Source organism: Diadema setosum, chromosome 9 (assembly GCF_964275005.1).
Source record: "Diadema setosum chromosome 9, eeDiaSeto1, whole genome shotgun sequence".
NCBI classification, from domain to species: domain Eukaryota; kingdom Metazoa; phylum Echinodermata; class Echinoidea; order Diadematoida; family Diadematidae; genus Diadema; species Diadema setosum.
The window spans coordinates 29859092-29881007 of NC_092693.1; the positions used below are offsets into that span (position 1 = coordinate 29859092).

Here is a 21916-nt window from a genome sequence, read left to right on the forward strand (position 1 = left end):
GTTTGTTTAATCAATGTGTTCTGCTCGTTTTTTTTTTCACATAATATCATTGTCATTTTACCTAAGTTATAACTTCTCTGTCATTTTCTAAATGACCTCTTATGGTTGACAGTGCTTTGTGAAATATGAAGTAATGATATCTCTGTCCAGACTAACTTGTATGATGTTAATGTAATAAAATAAGTAAAAAGTAGGCCAAGGTTTAACACTGCAGCCATAACGAACCTAACGCTCAACATTATTCACGAAAAATGGAACAAATACACCCACATCTATACAGATGGATCAAAAGACCAACACCAGAACACCAGCGCAGCAGTATACATACCAAAGCACGAAGTAAAAATCGCTCATAAACTTTCACCAATTTCAATATTCCGAGCCGAACAATTAGCTATAATATTAGCATTAGATTGGATTGAAGAGAACAAAATAACCGACTCAGTCATTTTTTGTGATTCTTTGAGCGTTTTGTGTGACTTGAAAGATTCAAATACATCCCCTTTTACTATTGAGATTAGACAGAAATTATACGCATTAACAAAACAACAAATTAAAGTCAATTTGTGACCGTGCACCTCAAAACGAACATGAAGTCGCAAACACTGATTTTGCGTGAGGACTGAAAATAAGTGAAATGGGTCAACCTAGCCGAACTTGACTTTTTCATATTTTCTGAAAGAGCGGGTCTTCTTTTACATTATGCTAAAATTTGGTATCATAAAACGGGCAGGAAAGTGTGTTTTTTTAGCAGTTCATCTCGGAACATATTTGGTAGAATAGTGTGATTAGGTGTGTCTTTAGAATCCCTTTTTCATTTCTGAAAAACCTTGTCCACACTCTTCACTTTCAACTCTAATAACTTTTGAAAGGATAGTGCTACTGCTTTGAAAGTTGGCATCAATTATGGACAGAATGTGTTAATGAGGCATGCTTAATTTCAGTTTAATCTGATAATCCCTTCATTGTTATTACTCTGGTGGTTTACTTCCTGTTTTTTTGTCCCATTCATCGCACAGCCAGCACGGTTTGGTAAAGATTAAGCGCTTGAATAGACACTGTACTTCAGAGCCTCTTTTCTCAGTTCCCACTTTTCCTGAGTTTGTGCTTTTTTTCCAATATTCAGATAGGTTAGGAGAGTCCATTTGATTTGAGTTATACATCATTTCAAAGCTTAAAGTCTGTTCTTTCAGAATATGGTCTTAACTAAAAATTCATGTCTGGCGACTTTTTGTTTGTTTTGAGGTGCAGGGTCACATTTTGAACGGATCCCCTCCCACTGTGACATCAGACGGAATGACAAAGTCGACACGTTAGCAAAAAACGCGCTGAAAAACACTCAGGAAACGGAAGTCTGTAGCAGCATAAGTGAGACGAATATTATTATATTCAATCATTATATGAAACAGTGGCAATTACAATGGGAAAACTCGGAAAGAGGTCGATTTTTATTTCACATACAGCCAAACATAACGCAAACATGTAAAAGCAATCTGTATTGCAGACGTGATGAGAACATTCTTCACAGATTAAGAGTAGGAAACTGTTTACTGAATGAAACATTGTTTAAATTAGGAAAACATATTGATGGTAAATGTTCTCAGTGCGGCACATTAGAAACGGTGCAACATTTCCTCCTAGAATGTCCGGGTTACAAAGAATACAGAAATCAGTTGCAAAGTTATCTTGGAGTAAGTAATCTTACTATACGTAATATATTGAATCATCCTCAACAAAAATATATCATTTGTTTTGTTAGATGCACTGGTAAATATTGGATATTATAGTTTGTATTGATATGTTAACACTAGTTGTTTATGGAATAGCATGCATAATGATAAAAGTGCCCGGTGTGTACGCCTTAAAACCAAAATCTGTTTCAGGTTGACAGCAATTTGTTTCAATAAACCACAAAAATAAAGTTATTCATGCTAATACATGTATATACAATATACAATATATTTGCCGGGAGCTGTTGCACAGCAAGGACACAGAATAAAGAGCGCCATCAAACGACTTCAACCAGCAGTGACGACGTGACACACACGAACCGTACCAGGACTCGACAAGCCAACCCATACAACCCCAGCCTCAGCCCAGTCAGCCACTGTACACAAGCACAACTGCAAACGCACCATACAGAGTGGCGTAAATAGTCAAGTCTGACTGAAAAACGCCAAAAAACTCCACAACAACAAAAGTTTAAGAGTATTAAAACACGTTTATGAGTATGTGCAGTGCCCCTCAACATAAAGAACCAAGGGTGTTTTCTTACCAAAAACTGTTCCATTGTCTACACTCCTCCCTGTTGAAGATTAAAGCAAGAAATGATGCACAAATTAATACTTTATCAAAGTCCATGCATATATAACTTCTCTCAATGATAATGAAATAAACATGTAATTGATTAAAAGATAATACTACGGTATAGGGCACAGAATCAAGTGTTTTTCATATCACTTCAAATAATGACCATTTTATCAACTGGCAGGAAGAAGTCCATTTCATCGTTGTTTTACTGTTTAAATTGAAGTGACACATGTACAAATATGCTTCTTTACAGAATTCCCGATCAGTTGTATCAATTTACTACAATTTCAGTATTGTTTGAACATTCAGATCAAATAAAAAATCTTGAGGTTAGGGTAAACAAATTTAGACAGCTTCATAACTTGATCCATTCATCAAAACAATATATGTAATTCACTATTGAATATTACAGACACAAAAACCCCTATAATTCTACAGATGAAAAAGACACACAAAGGCTAAAAGTGAATAAGTAATCATATGCTGTCTGTTTCACTGTCAAATGTACAACATGAAATGCCTGAATGATACCACAAATGAGTTACAGTGACCAAAGTGCTTACAACACACAAACATTGATACTGACACCACTTCTTTGGACACGCAAATCATCCAGAACAGTTGATTATATGTGACCCGCTGCAACAAAAGGATCCGAAAGTCGAGGGAGGATAATTTTCTAAGAATGACATGATATTTTTCCCTACTCTTCCACTTTAATTTCGTATATAACAAGACTCATAAAAGTACACGGTTGCAGAGATATTGGTGATTTCATGAGACCATGTCGAGTGGTCTACGAAATCAGAGTTTTAAAAAACCGCCTTCAAAGTTTTCTCTCCCATTCAATCGTGATCAAGGGGAGGTAAGGCAGTTTTCACCTCCTGACAATAGAAGGTATGCTCCTAGCAACCTCAGCGATATTCATTCAAGCTTAGCACCAGCATTCTATGCACAACCAATCAGTAACCAGGGCGCCACGCACTGACCAATGAGATCACTCCCTCATTGCTAGGGGCGGAGTCTATCTGCAGTGCTAAATCCAAATCTTCGGAAACCTTTCTGCTCCATTTAAGGACGTTCCTCAGTTGCAATGATCAAGGGGAGGTAAGGCAGTTTTCACCTCCTGACAATAGAAGGTATGCTCCTAGCAACCTCAGCGATATTCATTCAAGCTTAGCACCAGCATTCTATGCACAACCAATCAGTAACCAGGGCGCCACGCACTGACCAATGAGATCACTCCCTCATTGCTAGGGGCGGAGTCTATCTGCAGTGCTAAATCCAAATCTTCGGAAACCTTTCTGCTCCATTTAAGGACGTTCCTCAGTTGCAATGAAGTCCATGTCATTTTCTTCAAACTTTCCATACCGTAATTCTGACCCATCCGAAGCCCAAATATGTAAATAAAACCATTGGTTCATGTCCTTGGTTTTCTTCTACGGGACTTTGAAGAATATGACTAATCTGCCGTCCTGTACCAAAATGATAGCGTTACAGGATCAGTCATGATTGGCAACAAAATCTGCAATGAGAAACTTAAATCCCCATAATTCTTTCAAAATCCATGTTATTTTCTCCAAATTTGCAAGAATTGCAGAAAAGGGTACCCAAAACGAGGAAAAGGTTTTAAAGTTAGGGTTTACACTCTCATTCTTGAGCAAGCAGCGCCCTCACACAGCAGAAAACACCAAAATCTCTCAAATCCTTCTCATCGACGTTTTCTTTTAGGGGTGAGCAAAAAGACAAGGTTCATAAAATTTATGCTGTACATTCAAAACCCATGTCAATTTCACGAAACTTAACCAAATTGTAGAAAGAGGCTTACTAATTCCAGAAAAACAATCAAAAGTGGGGGTTCATGTGCTCGTTTTTGTGCTAGCAGCGCCCCCATGCAACATATATCATCGTAAGTCCCCAAAATCTGGTCAGGAACCTACACTGTATGTAAGGATGCCCTGGCAGGATGCATTCATAAATCTCACACTGTACATTCAAAACCCATGTCATTTTCACGAAACTTGATCAAATTGTAATCGAAGGCTTACTTATTCCAGAAAAACAATCAAAAGTGGGGGTTCAAGTGCTACCTTTTGTGCTGGGAGCACCCCCATATAAAAGAAATCATCCTAGGACCCCCAAATCTGGTTATAAAAATAACATGGGTGCCCTGATTAGGTGGGGTTCATGAATGTCATGCTGTACATTCAAAACCCATGTCATTTTTATGAAACTTTAACAAATTGTAGAAGAAAGGTTACTTAACATAGAACAATTGTAAAAATGGGGGGTTCATGTGCTCGCTTCTGTGCTAGCAGAGCCTCCTTGCAACAGAAATCATCGTATAAGACCCCCAAATCTGGTCAGGAACCAATGCGGGGATATACCCTGCTAGGATGCATGAATCTCATGCGGTTCACTCAAAACCTCATTTTCTTTTCTTTCTTTTTGTTAAAAAAAAAAAACTAGAAATGTCGCTATGGCGACTGATGCCTCCGCCATAATGCATGATTCTCCCAATAGGCGTATAGTACAATGTCTTCACAATGTGTGATCCATGACAGTTTCACATATCTGGCAAAATATTGAAATGACAGGTTTGTCAGAAATGTCTTGAACTGGGTTTGCTATAATTTTCTATGAGTGCAGGTACACATATCTGGGGAATTGAGAATTTTTACTTGAAGACCTTTATATAAGTTTATAAATGCATTGATTAATTTCCAAGGTATGAAGAAAGAGTGTAATGACGGTACAAAATAGATCTTTTATTTTTATTTTTATCATTTACTTTTTTTCTTTTTTTTTTTGGGGGGGGGGCATTGAAACCTGGCCTTTGACCCTTAACCTTTGACCTTTGACCTTCTGGCTGGAAATTTCCCAGAGAATCTCCATTAGGTAATGCATGTATTAAGTTTTGAAACTAATAATGCAAGCATTACTAGTATATGAGGGAAATAGTAAAATTCTGAGGAGTTGACCTTGACCTTTGACCCCCTGAATATTGACCCATGACCCCTAGATTCCCTAGATAATCCCTGCCAGTCAGTACATGCGCGTGTACCAAGTTCCACGAAGATACATTGAACCATTTGCGAGAAAAGTGATATTGCAACATTTTCACCTAACCTTTGACCTTTTGACCTTTGACCTTATGACATGAAACTCTCTCTGGAGAATCTTTACGAAGTAGTACATGTTCACACCAAGTTTCAAGAAAATACCTTTGGGCATTGCATAGATATGGGGGAAATTGCGACATTTGTAGCATTTGACCTTGACCTTTTGACCTTTGACCTCTTGCCAATGTCACTAAAATCTACTCAACTAATTCTAGCTATCGCCAATGACGTAAAAAAGTACCCGGATGTGGCTTTTTCGTCAAGATTTAGTGCACTTCGTAGCAAGGGCACTTCCGCGGCTAGCGTGCGCGTACGTGTATACCTTACCTATAGCGCCGCGCCAACCACGGATACTAGTAGAGTATATAGGCGGCTTTACCGCCCGAGCCAGCGAGTGGCCAGGCCTGTCATACTCGTACACTGTAGTCCCCGCATGCATTGCCCTAGGCCGGCGGCCGGCCTTGCATTAGCATGCACCATGCACGCAGCGCATAAGCTAACACATACCGGTACAGCATACTGCTTGATCGATGTGCACATCACTGATCAGTCATCTCTGCATACGCTGAAAATATGCTGGAAAATATTCATCCACCTGGATATCGTCATGGAATGCCCATCTTTTTTTTATTTGTTCTCTGTCGAAATGTCGCGAACACAATCGGGAACGAACCGTGATCTCGAACTTATCCTGTCTCCAAAGCAACTTCTTCCAAGTAAGTACGTAGGCCCTAGGCCTACTACCACTACTAGTAAGTCGCGCGTGCACGTACTGCGCTGTGGAGTCACCCGCAAACTTCACCCACGCGGTCACGTCACGTCTCGCATGCCAGTAAGGGTCCTATTTCTGCAGATTTTTTCATTTATTGTCGTGCGAACAACACATGGCAGCTTCGCAGCAACAACCAATAGTTGTATTAACAGCAATTTCTTAAGAATGGAGAAATTTCAAATCATATTAAAGCTGTAATTCAAGTCGAGAAAACAGGAAGTACACGTAGAATACAGTCAGTTGTGTGTGTAAATAGCATTAGTCACGTATCACACGCGTACGAACAGAAGTGACTTTGCTATCGGACTATCCCATAATGCACTGTAAATGACGCTTAAATCAACATCTGGGTACTTTTTACGTCATTGGCGATAGCGAGAATTGTCCCATCATACATCATCCTTGGACCAAGTTTGGTGAAAGCTGCTTCATCCAGTTTTGAGCTATCACGTAAACAGATAAATTTTAGGATTTGACCTTGATCTTTGACCTTTGACCTCTGTCCGATTTCACTGAAAAACTAATCAAGTAATTGTCCTATCATACATCATCCTCCAACAAAGTTTGGTGAAATTTGCTCAATCCAGTCTTGAGTTATCGCGTAAATGGATACAATTTCATGATTTGACCTCGACCTTTGACCTTTGACCTTTAGCCGATTTCACCCAAATCTAGTCAAATAATTGCCCCATCATACTTCATACTTGGACCAAGTTTGGTAAAATTCCAAGAAATATTACTCAAGTTATCGCGTAAACGAAAGCGGACGGACGGACGGACGGACGGACGGACAACCCGAAAACATAATGCCTCCGGCACCACTTCGTGGCGGAGGCATAAAAAAAACATGTCACAGTTGCAGTGATATGGTGGAAAAATATTCAGAAAGGAAGGTCCATGTGTTATTCCCTTACACAACCATAATGATATCATGTGGACGCAAGCGTGGAAAACTCCACATTAACATGCTTATTTGTTTGTTTGTTTTACCCACTTGCTGTAACCATGTGCAGAAAGTTATAATGGAGGAAGAAGAATTAATATAAGGAAATGGGAGTTTTGGCATTAGTCTGACGGTCCTCCAAAGGAAAAACAAATCTTAATATAATACTTTCGTGACCTTGTATTTTGTAACAACAACAAAAAAAAAACAACCAAACAAAACGAACAAACAATCTTTTGTGTTAGTAATGACAACTTTAGATCTCATTTAGATTTTAAAAGAGATATTCAGATCGTTTTAGTTGTTAGACCTAAAGATGAAATTTGCGCCATATGTTTGTTTTGTTGTTGTTGTTGTTTTGTTTTTGTTTTTGTTTTGTTATTGTTTGTTAACACCTAGTCTAGTAGACTAGTAGTCCCCGACTAGGGCCTATAGGCCCTAGGTACCTTAGCACTCGATTTGACCATGTTAATGAACAGATAATGAACTGCATGTCACAAAACAGATCTATGGATTGAAAATGGAAACAGCTCAGTTCCACTTCCAAGCTTCCCGATTCCGTCGATCAGTGTTATGCTACCATGACCATGTACATGTATATGCGGCTCGGACCGCTGAACTTTGCGTAGTACGTACAGATTGTAACACGTACATCACAGTCGGCACGCCAGCCGAGCGAGGCCGCCCAGGGCAGTCGCAGTGGGGAGCTGTCGGCTATCCGTACGTACCACACTCTAGCTCGAACTACTACAGTAGCAGCTGCTCAGCTCAGCTTGCTCAGCTCGCTCAGCTCATTACTCGTGCGTGCGCTTCTACACTCTTTGTTACGTCACTGAAACCTGGGCAGCTAGGATGCGCAAAAACTCAACTGAGGAACGTCCTTAAAGTCAGAAAATCATGACCCAGAAAAACACTAATTTCTTGCCTTTCCTTCGATTGTTTAGCTTTGAAATTTCAGCAGATAGACGATACATTAGACTACAAAATTATGCCAAAAACAGAAAACGACCATTTTGACTGATTTTGATGATCTGACTTCAAACTCAATTATCTCGGCTCAGCCGTCAACAACTTTCAGATCCTTTGGTTGTGGCGGGTCACATATTAAGCATGAAGAATAGTTTCATATCTCACTTTTCCTTCCTGTTGGGGAAAGACAGAGATGCCGGTCGGAGGTAACATCAAGGTAGAAACACACGAGACCAATGTCACAAGGCTGACATGAGCACACATTCTGGCCCTCTGCAAACAAGAATCCCAATCATGGCAATTTATGATTAGCAAGTACAAAACAATGTGAAATTAATTTCATTATGATGAAATCTGATGAAAATTACATGTTCACCCGGCCTTGATTAATAGATAAATGTCTTGCCTCTGTTTGCACATAGTATTTGTATCTATTACACACTTGTTCTGTGCGTTTCTGTCTCTCATTGGTTCCTCTTGCTGCCCCACACCACAGACTATTTTTGAAATCTTGCCTCTTCTACAGCTGTTGTAAATTAAATCCAATTAAATCCACTGTAAAGCATGCCCAGATAATTTGTATCATTAACCCATTAAAGGAAGTTGAGTTCAGTTGAATTGGTACACAAAAATACTTAAATCATAGTAACTTAATTTCATTAATGTACATTGATAAAACTTTGTCCACAGCATAATATAAACAAAGCTGTCTCCACACAAAGAAAATCTTAATTGGCCCAGTGAGACAAATGTGTATATAAATATAATTTTTTTTTCTTAATGGGGATGTGCTGACATATGGTTTGATGATCATATACATACAAGTGACATCTGTCAAGAGAAAATAACAAAAGTAAATATAAAATGAATGAAAACAGGCAATACCACAATTATTTTAAAGATGAAATTGAGGGGGGGGGGGGGACTGCATACCTTGTACAGCCAGTATGAAGGCACACTGAGTGGTTATGCCAGCATTACTGGTGAAAGTATAGGTGATGAAGTAGTTGCCTGGTGTGCTGAAGTCACTCTGTGGGGTGTGAGACTGACTGGTCAGAGTGCCCAATGCAGTATTCTGGAGGGTTGGCTCAGTGTAGGGGTTGCAGCTGGAGGACGGGAAGTAACCGTATGACACTGGAGTGTTTTCCACGGGGCAGTTATTCAAAGCGAGGATCTCCTGTCCTGCAGAATCTGTAGAAACAGTGAAGCGAGCAAGTCAAACAAAATGTACAAATCACTGAAAACCTTTCAATTATTCTGAATTTAGAGACGATATATGGTTTCAATTACTATCCCATCCTCTTTTTAAAATCTCTCAATCAGTTCCCTTTCTCATCAATTTCCACTCGGTTGATACATCTCCCAAATCATTCTTTCTTCAAAATTGGCATTTCTCATACCATTGCACAATTTCTTTGGTGCTATTTTGTCTACATATGTTTGTTTGTGTGTGTGTGTGTGTGTGTGTGTGTGTGTGTGTGTGTGTGTTTATGTCATTTCTCTTATAAAAACAGGGTATGATTTGGTAAAAAGAATCAAATATATCGTACTGTATGTTTGAAAAACGATTTAGCAGCACAAGAAAGAAGAATACAGCTGCTTTCTTGTTTGTTGGTGGACGTATTAATTTTACTGTTAATATGGATTTCACATTGAATGAAACTCAAATAAAAGAATATTATTTTTTAAAAAAAAAGTGTTTGAGCAACAGTTTTCAAGGGTAATAAACATTTATAAATAAATAAAAAGTCATTTAACAAATAACTAACTACGTAAAACATAAAGATAGATAGAAAGATAGATAAGTAAGTAATCAAGTAAGTCACTACTTAAACATATAAATTTATCCATTTGATAAGGTGTTGTGAAACAGAAAAATCCTAAAGTGGACTAAAAGCTTGACAGCTCAGGCTTGGTAGACTGTTCCAGATGGTAGGGGCAATTTTGCCAAGGAGGCTCACATGCTGTATCAGGTCTGTACAACTGAAAGTCAGTTGCACCCACCTTTGTTTAGATGTTGAGCAAAAGGAAAACAAAAGACCTTGAAGGTATGACAGCTAGTGACATGTAGTGTTTCATTTTGCAGGCAATAGGAATATTGAAGTTGATTTGTTGTTGGACAGGAAGCATACAAAAAGATATCAGATTTAAGGGGCTTTCACAACAGGCTTAGTAGAGTTGCATAGTGGTTGTGTACCAAGTAACTATACCCTGAGCTTTTGCTACCCTTCGCTGTGGTTAAGCTGGTCTAAATAACGATATATCGAACGAAGAAAAGGGGTACATGGGGTACATGCGAAAAAAACTACATTTCATTTTCTTTTTCTTTTTTTTTACATAGTTTCGGCGTAGAGCACAGGACGTTAACATACGCAGTTTATATGCAAGTCCATGCAATGCTATCCTTCATGCCTACACAACAGTCTGTGCAGTTCAAGTGTGAAAGCGCCTTATACGCATGAGAGAATGACCAGCAGAATTATCTTGCAGTAGGCTTGTGCCAGTATACGTGTCAGTTCTTTTTGCATACTATGCAAGACTTCGACTGTTTCTTACTTGTAACTGTCACGTAGAATGTGCATTGGTCAGAGTTTCCAGACATGTCAACTGCAGTGTAGGCGACAGCATACCTCCCAAGATTTAATACTGAACCCGACTGTGTGGTCGATGTGATGGTGGCTTGGGCATCGTCAACAGTTGGGCTATTCCATGAGACCACCCCAGATGTCACACCAGACGGAAGATTCACAACGACATTGTCAGGACAGGTGATGTTGAGTGGAATTTGGTCTGTGGAGATGATTGTACATGTCATCATGATGAAAGGTTGCAACAGAAAAATCTATTTTTGAAATCAATATAAGGCATTTATCCACCAGTATAAATGGTGGCAGCATGAGAACACATTAAAATCTAACAATTTTGGCTCCTCTTTCTGCTCATGTTCCTCTGTTATATTCTCTGGCTACCAAACCTTTACTTGTCTTGCCTATTTTCTATGACAGCCAATATAAAAGTTTATATGCATTTGATATCCCGGGTATGGGAAAAAAAAAGTGTAATTTCATCATTATGTAATAGAATTTGAGCATATTAACCTGCCCTTTGGCTCGTGACCTTTGACCACATGACCCTAACATTCCCAAGAGATTTACTGTTAGGCAGTACATGCCTATGCAGGTAAGTTTCATGATGATACCTTCAGCCACTTTCAAGATATGGAGAAAGAAGTGAAATTAGCCTTCTTACTTGACCTTTGACCATTGACTTTTTGGCAAAAAACTTTTCCAGAGAATCTCTACCTGGTAATAGTTCTACACGTATACACTGATTCAGATTAGTTTGAAGAAAATACCTTCAGACATTGCATAGATGTGGGGGAAAGTAATAGTGAAATTTTGAGGATTTGAACTTGACCTTTGACAACAAGACCCCAAAATTTCCATGAGAATCACTGTCATGCAGTACATGTATATGCACCAAGTCCTATGAAGATACCTTGAACCATTTCCGAGATATGGAGAAAAAAAAGTCAAATTCTAGCATTTTCACTTGACCTGAAACTTTCTCCAGAGAATCTTTTTCAGGTAATACACATATTACACTAAGTTTCAAAAAATACCTTCCAGCATTGCATAGATATGGGGGAAATAGTGAAATTTTTAGCATTTGACCTTGACCTTGTCCTCAAGCATGCACACCTAAAAACGTTGATAGGCACAATATGTTTACTGATATGTGACAAGTTTCATTAGGATGCTTCAAACTTTTTTTTTCTCATATTTATGCTGTCCACAAAAATGATTACAGATGGAAGGATGGACAGAAGGACAGAAAGAAGGAAGGATGGACGGACAAACCCAAAAGCATAATGCCTCCAGCAACACTTCGTACGGGAGGAACAAAAACAATCTTGTTTGAATATGAATGTGTCTATACACATACACTGACGTATGGTACATTGTAGTTCATGTGGAAGGGAGGGAGACATCGAGGGCTCATACATTATATCTCTGGCAAATATGACTGACCTTCATTTATCTTACGGGAGGAATAAAAACAATCTTGTTTGAATACGAATGTGTCTACACACATACACTGACGTATGGTAGTTCATGTGGAAGGGAGGGAGACATCGAGGGCTCATACATTATATCTCTGGCAAATACATGACTGACCTTCATTTATCTTGCTTTCATTTGTCCTTTCTGAGTACTTTAAAGTACCAAATGTATTTATGTTTCAGTTTGCTCCTTTCGCATTTGTTATGAAGCAATACTAAGAACAGTGCTGTGAACATACCACAAAGACTATCACATTGAATATACAAGTAGAAGTAGCACCCTTTCTTATACCCTGTAATTATTGTATTCTTATTGTAATACACTAATTTGTTGTCTCTGCCACTTTTTGGTTTCATTTTCAGAAAGCTTACATATAACTATGGTGCTATGCATTGACACCTTTTAAAATCTTGAAGAAAGTAAACAAACCTGTAACGATCACGTTAAAGGTACAAGAAGATGATGCACCCTGGTTGTCCGTTGCCGTGTAAGTAACTGAGGTCGTGCCCTCCCCAAACAGACTGCCAGGTTGACGAGAACCTGTGACTGTTGGCATTATTCCAGAATCATCCGTGGCTGTCGGTGCAGTCCATGGTACAGAAATGGTCGTAGAAGATACTGGCAGAGTTACAGAGATGTCAGTCGGGCAGTTCACAAGCTGAGGAGGTTGATTTGTAGTTGATGCTGAAAGATACCAAAAAAAGAAGAAGACAAAAAAGCAGATTGAGGAGAAGGATAATGAAATGTGTGTGTGTGTGTTTTTTTTTTTTTTTTACACTTGACTGCAGACAAAACAGATGATTCTAGTGCATTATATCTCTCTGCAGCTATAGTATGACATGAGTGACGTCAGGGTACAGGACTACATGTTTGTATATTTCCAAATGATTGAACATGCTATAGAACTTGCTGCAGAAGATGGTTGCAGAGTAACAGCACTGTCATGTTAATGTAACAGACCAGATATGTTAAAGGGACAGTACAGTACTGGTTGAGGTGGGGATTCATGTTTTGAACATTCCTAAGTGAGATAATGAAAAGCCTCTTATGAAATATGAAAGAGCATGTAATTTTAAGAAGGATTCGTTTATTTGATGAAAATTGGTTTTCAAATGGCTGAGATATCCAAAAAAGTGCTAATAATAAAAGGCGAAATGCCACAACTTTATTAGGATCTCTTTGTTTCACCTTGTTTTTGGATATCTCAGCCATTTCAAAACCGATTTTCATTGAATAAACTTTTGATACCCCTTAGAACTGCATGCTCTTTGACATCTCATAGAGTGGTTTCTGAATATCTCGCAAAACGTTAAAAGCTAAATCCTCACCTCGACCAGAACTGTACACACCCTTTAATCTCTGCAACTAAGCAATGTACAATTTGAATTGGCAATAGTGCCTTACTTGAGTCTAGTTTTGAGACTAATCTTGTGGGTCTGAGAGGTGTAGACTACGCCCTCACTTCTTCTTTTTGCTGAGGTACAAAACCCTATTGTGTGTGTGGCTCACACACCCTATTGTTTTAGTGAAAGCATGCAGCATTGACCATACAGTGTTCAGGGTTGTGTGCAGTCATCAAAATGTGGCTGGGGGACCAGTGAAAGATTTTGAAGCAGGATGATGGATGAAAGCTAGCATGTCTTAGCTCAAAGGTTCCAGAAGTTTCAACAAAGTTGTGGAGAAACAAGAGGCCTGAACTTGGTGAGAAACCTGGGTTACAATGCCTGGACTATGAAAATGACAACTTTGTTATTATATAGTTGTACAATAAGTGACAAGTGTGAGTTTGAAGCATGATTTGTCAAGTTGTGTAAAGAAAGGTTGTAGTCAGTGCTGCTGAGGGCAGCTGCATTACGCAGAGTTACTGCATAAGCTAAGGTATGGTACCGATGGTGCAGATAAATGTGTGTGTTATACCTGGCAAACTAGAGAGTAACTTGTCACAATGCTATGTCATATATGAAGAATATTGGTTGGCTTCATGATATTAGAGGGAGCTTGTGTGATTACTTTTAGGTGACACAGTAATGTATGCTCCAATGCAGGCAAGCCGTTCATGTTTATGCGTAGTGTTTCCATTGGAAGTTTGATGCTATGCAAGTATAAATAGTCACTGTGTAATCACTGAAACTTTGAAAGGTGACTGATTATAGGTGATAAGTGATCCGGAGTGATTATGTAGTAGGAAATAAGGGAGATGAAGGAAGACAGGGTATGCTGTTTCATTCCTTTCCCTAGGAATAATGTTGTAGTTTTATGGCATAGGTTGCAGTGTGAGTGAGAATGCCATATTTCAAGAGTCACTTCATGCTGTGTTCATAGTTTAATGTGAATGATGGAAATAGAAGGTATGACAAGTATCCTGTATGAGGTACACCGTACCAAGGAAACAGTATTAGCTTTACCATTCTGGCGTGAATGATGGTACGTCATAGCACTCTACATGGGGTATAAGGTACATGTAGCCTTAGATACATGGTATCGATCCATCACCCAGAGAGATGATGAACTAGTTGTATCTAGGTGTAGTGGTGCAGTGTACTAAAATTTGAGAAGTATGCTGTATCAGCTATAACATACACCCATGTTACTGTAGCATCAATGTGTTGTATATTCTTCTCTACGGAGAGTGTGCCAGATGGGATATGTTACCATACTCGCTGGAATGTATAATACGGATGACACTGGCTAGGTGTTTGATAGGAGTTATCTGTTATGACAAATAGAGTCTGTGACTCAAATTATAGTGCCGTTAGGTACAACAAGACACTAAGACATTCATGTTATTTTTATGTAAATGTTGATACTACAGAGTACAAGTTCACTGAGTGGCTTGGAAGTCACTGCACGGAGTCGAGTCTCGAGAGAGCTCAAGAGGGGTGAGTTGTAGTAGGGCAGTGATAAGCATATAGGCTAGCAAGCTCAACACTGCTTAATTTGTACATAGGTTGTTGTTGAAAGGAAACTTGTTTCAGGAAGTTTTTGGTCAGTTGAAATGTGCTTTGTTTAATACATTTCAGAGTTGATGTTGTACGATACAGTATATTGGTGTTGATAGTCCTACAAGCCTGTTTGCTGACAAGGTAATATCATTAAATTTGTGCTGTTTGTAGTACATATAGCAGGCTGTGAGTTATTTTGCATATTATGAAAGCAGATGTTGGGACATATACACTGAGTCCAAAACAATACAAAGCAAAATAAACAACAAAAAGGGGGGGGGGGGGCAATTATATGCATGTGGTTGAAATAAATCAGAAGGGAGTACATTGTATTGTGAACTTAAAGAATATTTAATGATTATCAGTGTAGATAATCTTCAGTGACAATGGTATAAAATCATATTTGTACAATGGTGTACGGTAATGAAAATGATATGGATGGAAAATTATAAAACGTGATATTGATGTTTCCATCACAGTTCACATGGATTGGAATGCTGAAAAGCATGAATGGACAAAACTTAGGCATCAGTAGTGAAGTATGTTACAACAATATGCAGTTTGTCGGTACGTCACATGGCCATTGTGTAAGTCATGGTTTGTTCTTTGTTGTTGTTGTTCTTTTCAGGGTTAAGCCACCCTCAATTAAAGGGGATGGCTAGTAACCGATCAGTGGGAATCAGTGGGAATGCTGAGGGATGATTGTTCCAATCCTTGTGGGATTCATTTAAGAGTACATTATATATCTACTGTTGTGTGAAAATCATTTGCTTCAGAACGGTCTCGTATTCAAGTAATGTGCAGATTAATGCCCCGTCACTGACCAGGGACGCTTACCTGGAAGCATTAAACTGCACATTACTTGAATATGAGACCATTCTGAAGCAAATAATTTTCACACAAGAATAGATATATAATGTACTCTTAAATGAATCCCACAAGGATTGGAACAATCATCCCTCAGCATTCCCACTGATTCCCACTGATCAGTTACTAGCCATCCCCTTTAAAGTCTGCCACTATACTGTACAAATTGATGCGAGTCCCGTGTCATTTGTCTCAAACCTGCTGTGTTACATTATAAACTTAAGAAGTTTGCTGGACCATGATGACTGTGGTGCATGTCAGTAAGATTACAGGTTGGCAACACAAAATTTAATCACCTCAGCAATATCTACATTTCAAATGGAATATGTTGAAATTAAGCATTTTCTAAAATATCTCATACTCTTTTCCCTAACCATTTTTCTGTTTCCTCCTTAATTTGCTTAGTTTCACTCCAGTTACAACTTTCTTGGTTGCTTCTTGTGCCTTACTTGCAAAATCCCAATATCAATGACCTGGATGCACATGTGTGGATTATACTGAAGTAATTCCTGTCGATAGGAGCAACATGTAAGGCTCATATTCCTCTTGTCAATAATGATAAACTTCACTTCACTAGCCTTCCCATCTTTCCTTTGTTATAGGTTCTTTCTATTCTTTCATTTTTATAGTTAATGCATTGTGAAGTGGTCCCCTACCCATCCACGCAAGAAAAGGGGGTAAGCGATGCTGACCGCTCATGGTTCACCCCAGGTGACTAGCAATAGTCAGTAGATGGTATCAACCAGGCACATTGTGCCATACGCTTTAATGAACGAATGTGTTGCTTTGCTAATTTTTTTTTTTTATATTCATGTGGCAATTACTACTTATGGTTTTAGAAATTGACCAATAGCCAAAAGTCACAGTAAACATAAGTCAAGAATTGCTAACAAACCTGTAACGATCACGTTAAAGGAACAAGTAGAGGATAAACCCAGGTTGTCCGTTGCTGTGTAAGTAACTGGGGTCGTGCCCACCCCAAACAGACTGCCAGGTTGACGTGTAGTTGTGATTGTTGGTGTTATTCCAGAATCATCCGTAGCTGTCGGTGCAGTCCATGGTACAGAAATGGTTGTAGAAGATACTGGCAGAGTTACAGAGATGTCATTTGGGCAGTTCACAAGCTGAGGAGGTTGGTTGGTAGTTGTCCCTGAAGAACACAAGAAAGGAAAAAACAATAACACACATACACACACACACACACACACACAAAATCCAGACTGACCAATGGGAGAATGAAATGTTATTTGACACTATAGGTGACATACAAACAGATGATTGTGGTGTAGGCTCTCTATGCAACTGTAACAAGACATGAATTATGGGATGACGACAATGAAGATGACGACAACAACAACATGATGGTAATCTTAAGCCAAGGTAGCCTCTTCAGTGTTATCACTACTCTACCAGAGGGTCTGTCATTACCGTAGTGTTGCCAGGTACCCCCTTGTTCACCTGGGTTGAGAAGGACATAGCGGATAAAAAGAACTTGTCCAAGGACGTAAGCACTGAAGTATGGGCTGTATTTGAACTCGGATCCTCCTATTGGGAGTCTGGAATCTTATCCACTATGCCACATACAATGTAGCTCCCAAATGATTCAATAAATGGATCAATGAATATCCTATAATGGCTCCTTCTGGTTGATTAATCTCTTGATGAGCTGATTTTTGCTATAACAAATGTGTTCCATTAAAATCTGCCTGAGTATACTTGTTACTAGTCTTCAATGGGTTAAACAACTTTTATGATGTACACGTGTAGTAGATACATATTGAATCAAATTTAAGACATACTGTCCTCTAGTTATGACTTTCTGGAGGCAACACCAGAGCAAACCAAGTCCTTCAACATCTGAAGGACTCTCAATCATCACAGGAATTCATCACTGAAGCAGTATGAAGGCTTTAATGGCCTTGCTTAAAGCTATACATTTCAACTTAAAGCCGAAGGGTACACTGCTTTCTTGTAACCTTGCAATATCATGCATGATTGCACCACATTGAACTGATTTTACACTTGTGAAATAAGGAAAGACACATTCTCTCTCTCACACACACACACACACACAAACACACGCACACACACACACACACACAAACACACACACACACAAACACACGCACACACACACACACACACACAAACACACACAAACAGATGCACATATTTAATATGGAAACTGACCTTGTGCAATAATGTTGAAAGTACAGAGGCTTTGCAGCCCACTGGTGTCAGTAGCAGTGTAGGTGACCACTAGCACTTGACCAGCTGTGAGGGTAACTGGAGGGGTGCTGTCCCCAGTCACAGTCGCCGTGCCCTCTGCATCTACTGCTGTGGGCACTGTCCAGGTTGCAGTGGCCACGTTGCTTCCAGCAGGGACAGTTACAGTAAAGGAGCTAGGACAGCCATTGATGGTTGGTGGATTCTGGTCCACAGCTGCATTGAAAAAAAAATCACACAAAACCAATAGTACATAACGCTATGTACAACGCTACAATGTGCAACACTGTCTAGAAATGACTTTGGGTGTGTGTAAATTCAAATAGACTTGCAGTTGTGACTAATCTGGAGGTGTGACATTTACCATGTAGGTGTACAGACGCTACTTAGAAAGTGTCTACTCTCAAAATTTGCTGTTCTTTTCCAATCAAAGTGGGCATAGAGTGTAAGAATACATGTACATGCATTATATACTGCAATATATGCAGCATTCTCGGGGTTATGTGATGAAAATGATTCATGTGATGTGACTCATCACCAAGAAATCATGATGATGTCACTGACAGCTAAACTGAGAAAACAATGAATAGAGCAAATGGCTGAAAATATTGGACATTTGAGACATTTTCCATAGATCATCTTGAAATTTAAAAGTCAGGAACATCAATTATTTTTTCAGTCTTTTCTTTTTGAAGCTCCTGTGTGCTTAACAGCACTAGCTTGGAATAACAGAATTAAAATTTCGAAGCAATCTTTCTCAAAACTATGTTGGACTAGATGCTGTCTTTTTATCCACTCCTGTCATACTTTATTTATCAATTCTTTTGAGGGAGGTGTAGGACTAGAATAACGTGGAACTTGGTACACTATTGGGGAAAACAATCGAATGTTTGTATATCAAAAATGCCAAAATCAATGAAAAAAAATATTTGTCAACTTTTTCAGTGTTTTGCTGTGTCATATATTAATTTTGAATAAAAAGTCAGCTCACACCTGTCAATCCATACGAACCTGCGAAGAAAAGAGGAGCTTTCAAGACATGACAAATATAAAAAATACATCAACTCACGAGTGGTTCCCGAGCCGACAACAACCACATTGAAATTGCATTCTACCGCGTTGCCCTGCTCATCTAGGATGCTGTAGCTGACTGGGGTTGTGCCAATACCAAAGCTGTCTCCAGGATCGTAGGTGGAGGTAAATATCAGATCACCACCAGAATTATCTGAGGCTGTTGGGACGGCCCAGGTGGCAGTTGCTGAGGACGCACCTGCAGCAGCAGTCACAGTGACGTCGCTCGGACACGTAAGAAGCGTTGGTGGAGTTGTGTCCTGGTTGTTTGGATCTAGAGGTAAGGAAAACAGGAATTTAAACGTGTTGCTCTTGCAGAGACATACACAGTGCGTCAAACAATGTTTAAGTTTTATATCAAAATTGACTTTTAAAATGTGATATGCATTAGGTGGACAATAGGTTACAATGCATTATATGCTTAAGGTAGGAACTGTATAATAAAAAATAGTCCATGCATGCAACAAAGTTACTGAACTCTTTATGTACCATGGTGTAACCTCCTGTGTGCCACACTATTGTGAGACTATAGCACAGGCATGATTTGGGAAAACATTTCGTTTTTCAGATTCATGTAACTCTTTATAGCTGTTTGTTACACTGAGCACGCAATGTGTGAAGTTGTAGAGAAAATGTCAAGATTTGCTGTGACGTCAATTTCATCACAAATCTATGAATATCTTTCTTTCAAAATTCTGACCCATATCTTGTCCAGGCATGACTTTTATCCATAAAAGCACTGACAGAAACTGTACTTGCAAATCCATTCAGGAACATGGCTTGATTGTAAATCACCACATAAAATGTAAGCCACACGTGACATGAATGCAATCTTGTGAAACGCTTCCATTGCACTGCCGTATTTGGTGATTTATTGATCTGTTTGGGTGAGTTTTTGTGTTTGAGCAGAATATATGCCAACTTGGCATGCCGTTGACAGAGTTGGGTGTGCGAATGAGGCACATAAAAAGTTGAATACTGATATAAAACAAAGTATGGCAATTCAACATACTAAGTATGTGTGCAATGTACATTGTGGCTTCATACATGGGATAGCCAAGTGTCCTCCAGTGCCATATATCTTTAACCCATTGAAGATGGACCCCGAGAATACTCGGGAAGGTGTCTATGGGAAATGCGTATGTGTTATAGTAAAATCAGTCCATCCTCAATGGGTTGCTTGGACATATCATCATCAGGGTAAGGTGCCAACTTTATGATGATAATGAGAAATTGTAAAGGGCATTTATTCAATGAGTATACTAACCTATGAGAAATACATATAATGTACATGTAGCAGCATTGTTGTTTGCATCAGTGAAGGTGTATGTGAATGGTCCTGTCACTCCCAGAGGAAAGAAACCCTGAGTGAGTCCTACACTTGGTGTTACTACAACTCCATTGTCGTCTGCTGTGGGCAAGTCCCACGAGACAAAGGTGAATTGTGAATTGGGATCGGCTGTACGGACGACTGATGGACACGACAAGATGATTGGTGCCATTCTGTCTTCGACTGGTCCAGTGTCTGTGCCATGAGATTAACAAGAACGATAATTTTCTGTCAATCACAGTGCCTCAGTGGAATATATTCATGCATCACAATAGTCTAGTCCATGGTTCTCTATTACTGTTTACGCCAAATATTTCGCGAGGTTTTTATTTTCGCTAATTTCACGAGTCAGGTGCTATTCGCGGAATTAAAGACACACGAAAATAATGACTCTGATCCCGATATGAATGTGATATACGTGCGTACACTTCTCTGTTCAGTACAAGACTCCACGATCACGAAGTTAACCACTCGCAAAATCTTTGGGAATTCCCGATTCAAAAAAATTTAGACTCGCGAAATATATGGCGTATACAGTATGTGACACGATCAAGTTTAGTTAAAACTGGACTGTATCTTTTAAAGGGAGAAGTTAAAATGAGAACATATAAAAATGGTGCAGTATCGGTGCCTGATAAAAAGTGATCACAATAGATTAATTAATTCCTACCCCTGGGAAAAGGCAAAACAGGCAACAAATGAGTATATGCCCCCCCCCCCCCAAAAAAAAAAAAAAAATCAAATAAAATGACAAAAGTGCAATAAAGACATTAAGGTTCACATAAGAGACCAGAGATATACATGTACAATATCAGAGAAGAAAAAAGAAAAGGAGGATTTTTACACATGTAACAGTAAATATCAAATTGTGTGACAATCCCTATGCAGGAGAATGTTGCGGTTCAGCATTAGAGTACATCAATCTATTATTATTATTAATGGTATCTTTATTCAACAAATCATTGATCGCAGCCTGAGGCTGAATTACAAATGATTTTACAAAAGTGAGAATATACATAAACAGTATTACATAAAAATACAAATGTAAAATTACAAAATCAAAATGACACGCAGGCTCACACAAAACAAGAACAATTCGAACAAGAAAGAAACTCTCAGACACTGCATACACAAGAAATAATGAAAATTTGAATTGACATGGATCATTGACCCTAAAGTTTCCGAGATAATCACTGCCAATCAGTACATGAATATTCATTAAATTCCACAAAATTACATTATACCTTAAACCATTTCCGGGTATGAGACAAAAAAAAAACACAAAAAATTATCACATTTT

General features: G+C 38.9%; 2 protein-coding genes across 2 annotated transcripts in view; both read right to left on the minus strand.

Moving 5' to 3' along the window:
- The window catches only part of LOC140233292 (hyalin-like), a 107026-nt gene that overhangs the window by 4665 nt on the left and 80445 nt on the right, over window positions 1–21916 (minus strand). The window contains exon 7 of the mRNA XM_072313401.1: window positions 2276–2305. Coding sequence (XP_072169502.1) covers window positions 2276–2305 — 30 coding nt within the window. The remainder of the gene's footprint in view (window positions 1–2275; window positions 2306–21916) is intronic.
- LOC140232713 (hyalin-like) overlaps window positions 3961–21916 on the minus strand; it is a 28557-nt gene continuing 10601 nt past the window's right edge. Inside the window, exons 13-20 of the mRNA XM_072312830.1 lie at window positions 20554–20811; window positions 19285–19560; window positions 18180–18431; window positions 16885–17139; window positions 12610–12864; window positions 10673–10906; window positions 9050–9307; window positions 3961–4034 (exon numbers count right to left, since the gene is read on the minus strand). Coding sequence (XP_072168931.1) covers window positions 3961–4034; window positions 9050–9307; window positions 10673–10906; window positions 12610–12864; window positions 16885–17139; window positions 18180–18431; window positions 19285–19560; window positions 20554–20811 — 1862 coding nt within the window. The remainder of the gene's footprint in view (window positions 4035–9049; window positions 9308–10672; window positions 10907–12609; window positions 12865–16884; window positions 17140–18179; window positions 18432–19284; window positions 19561–20553; window positions 20812–21916) is intronic.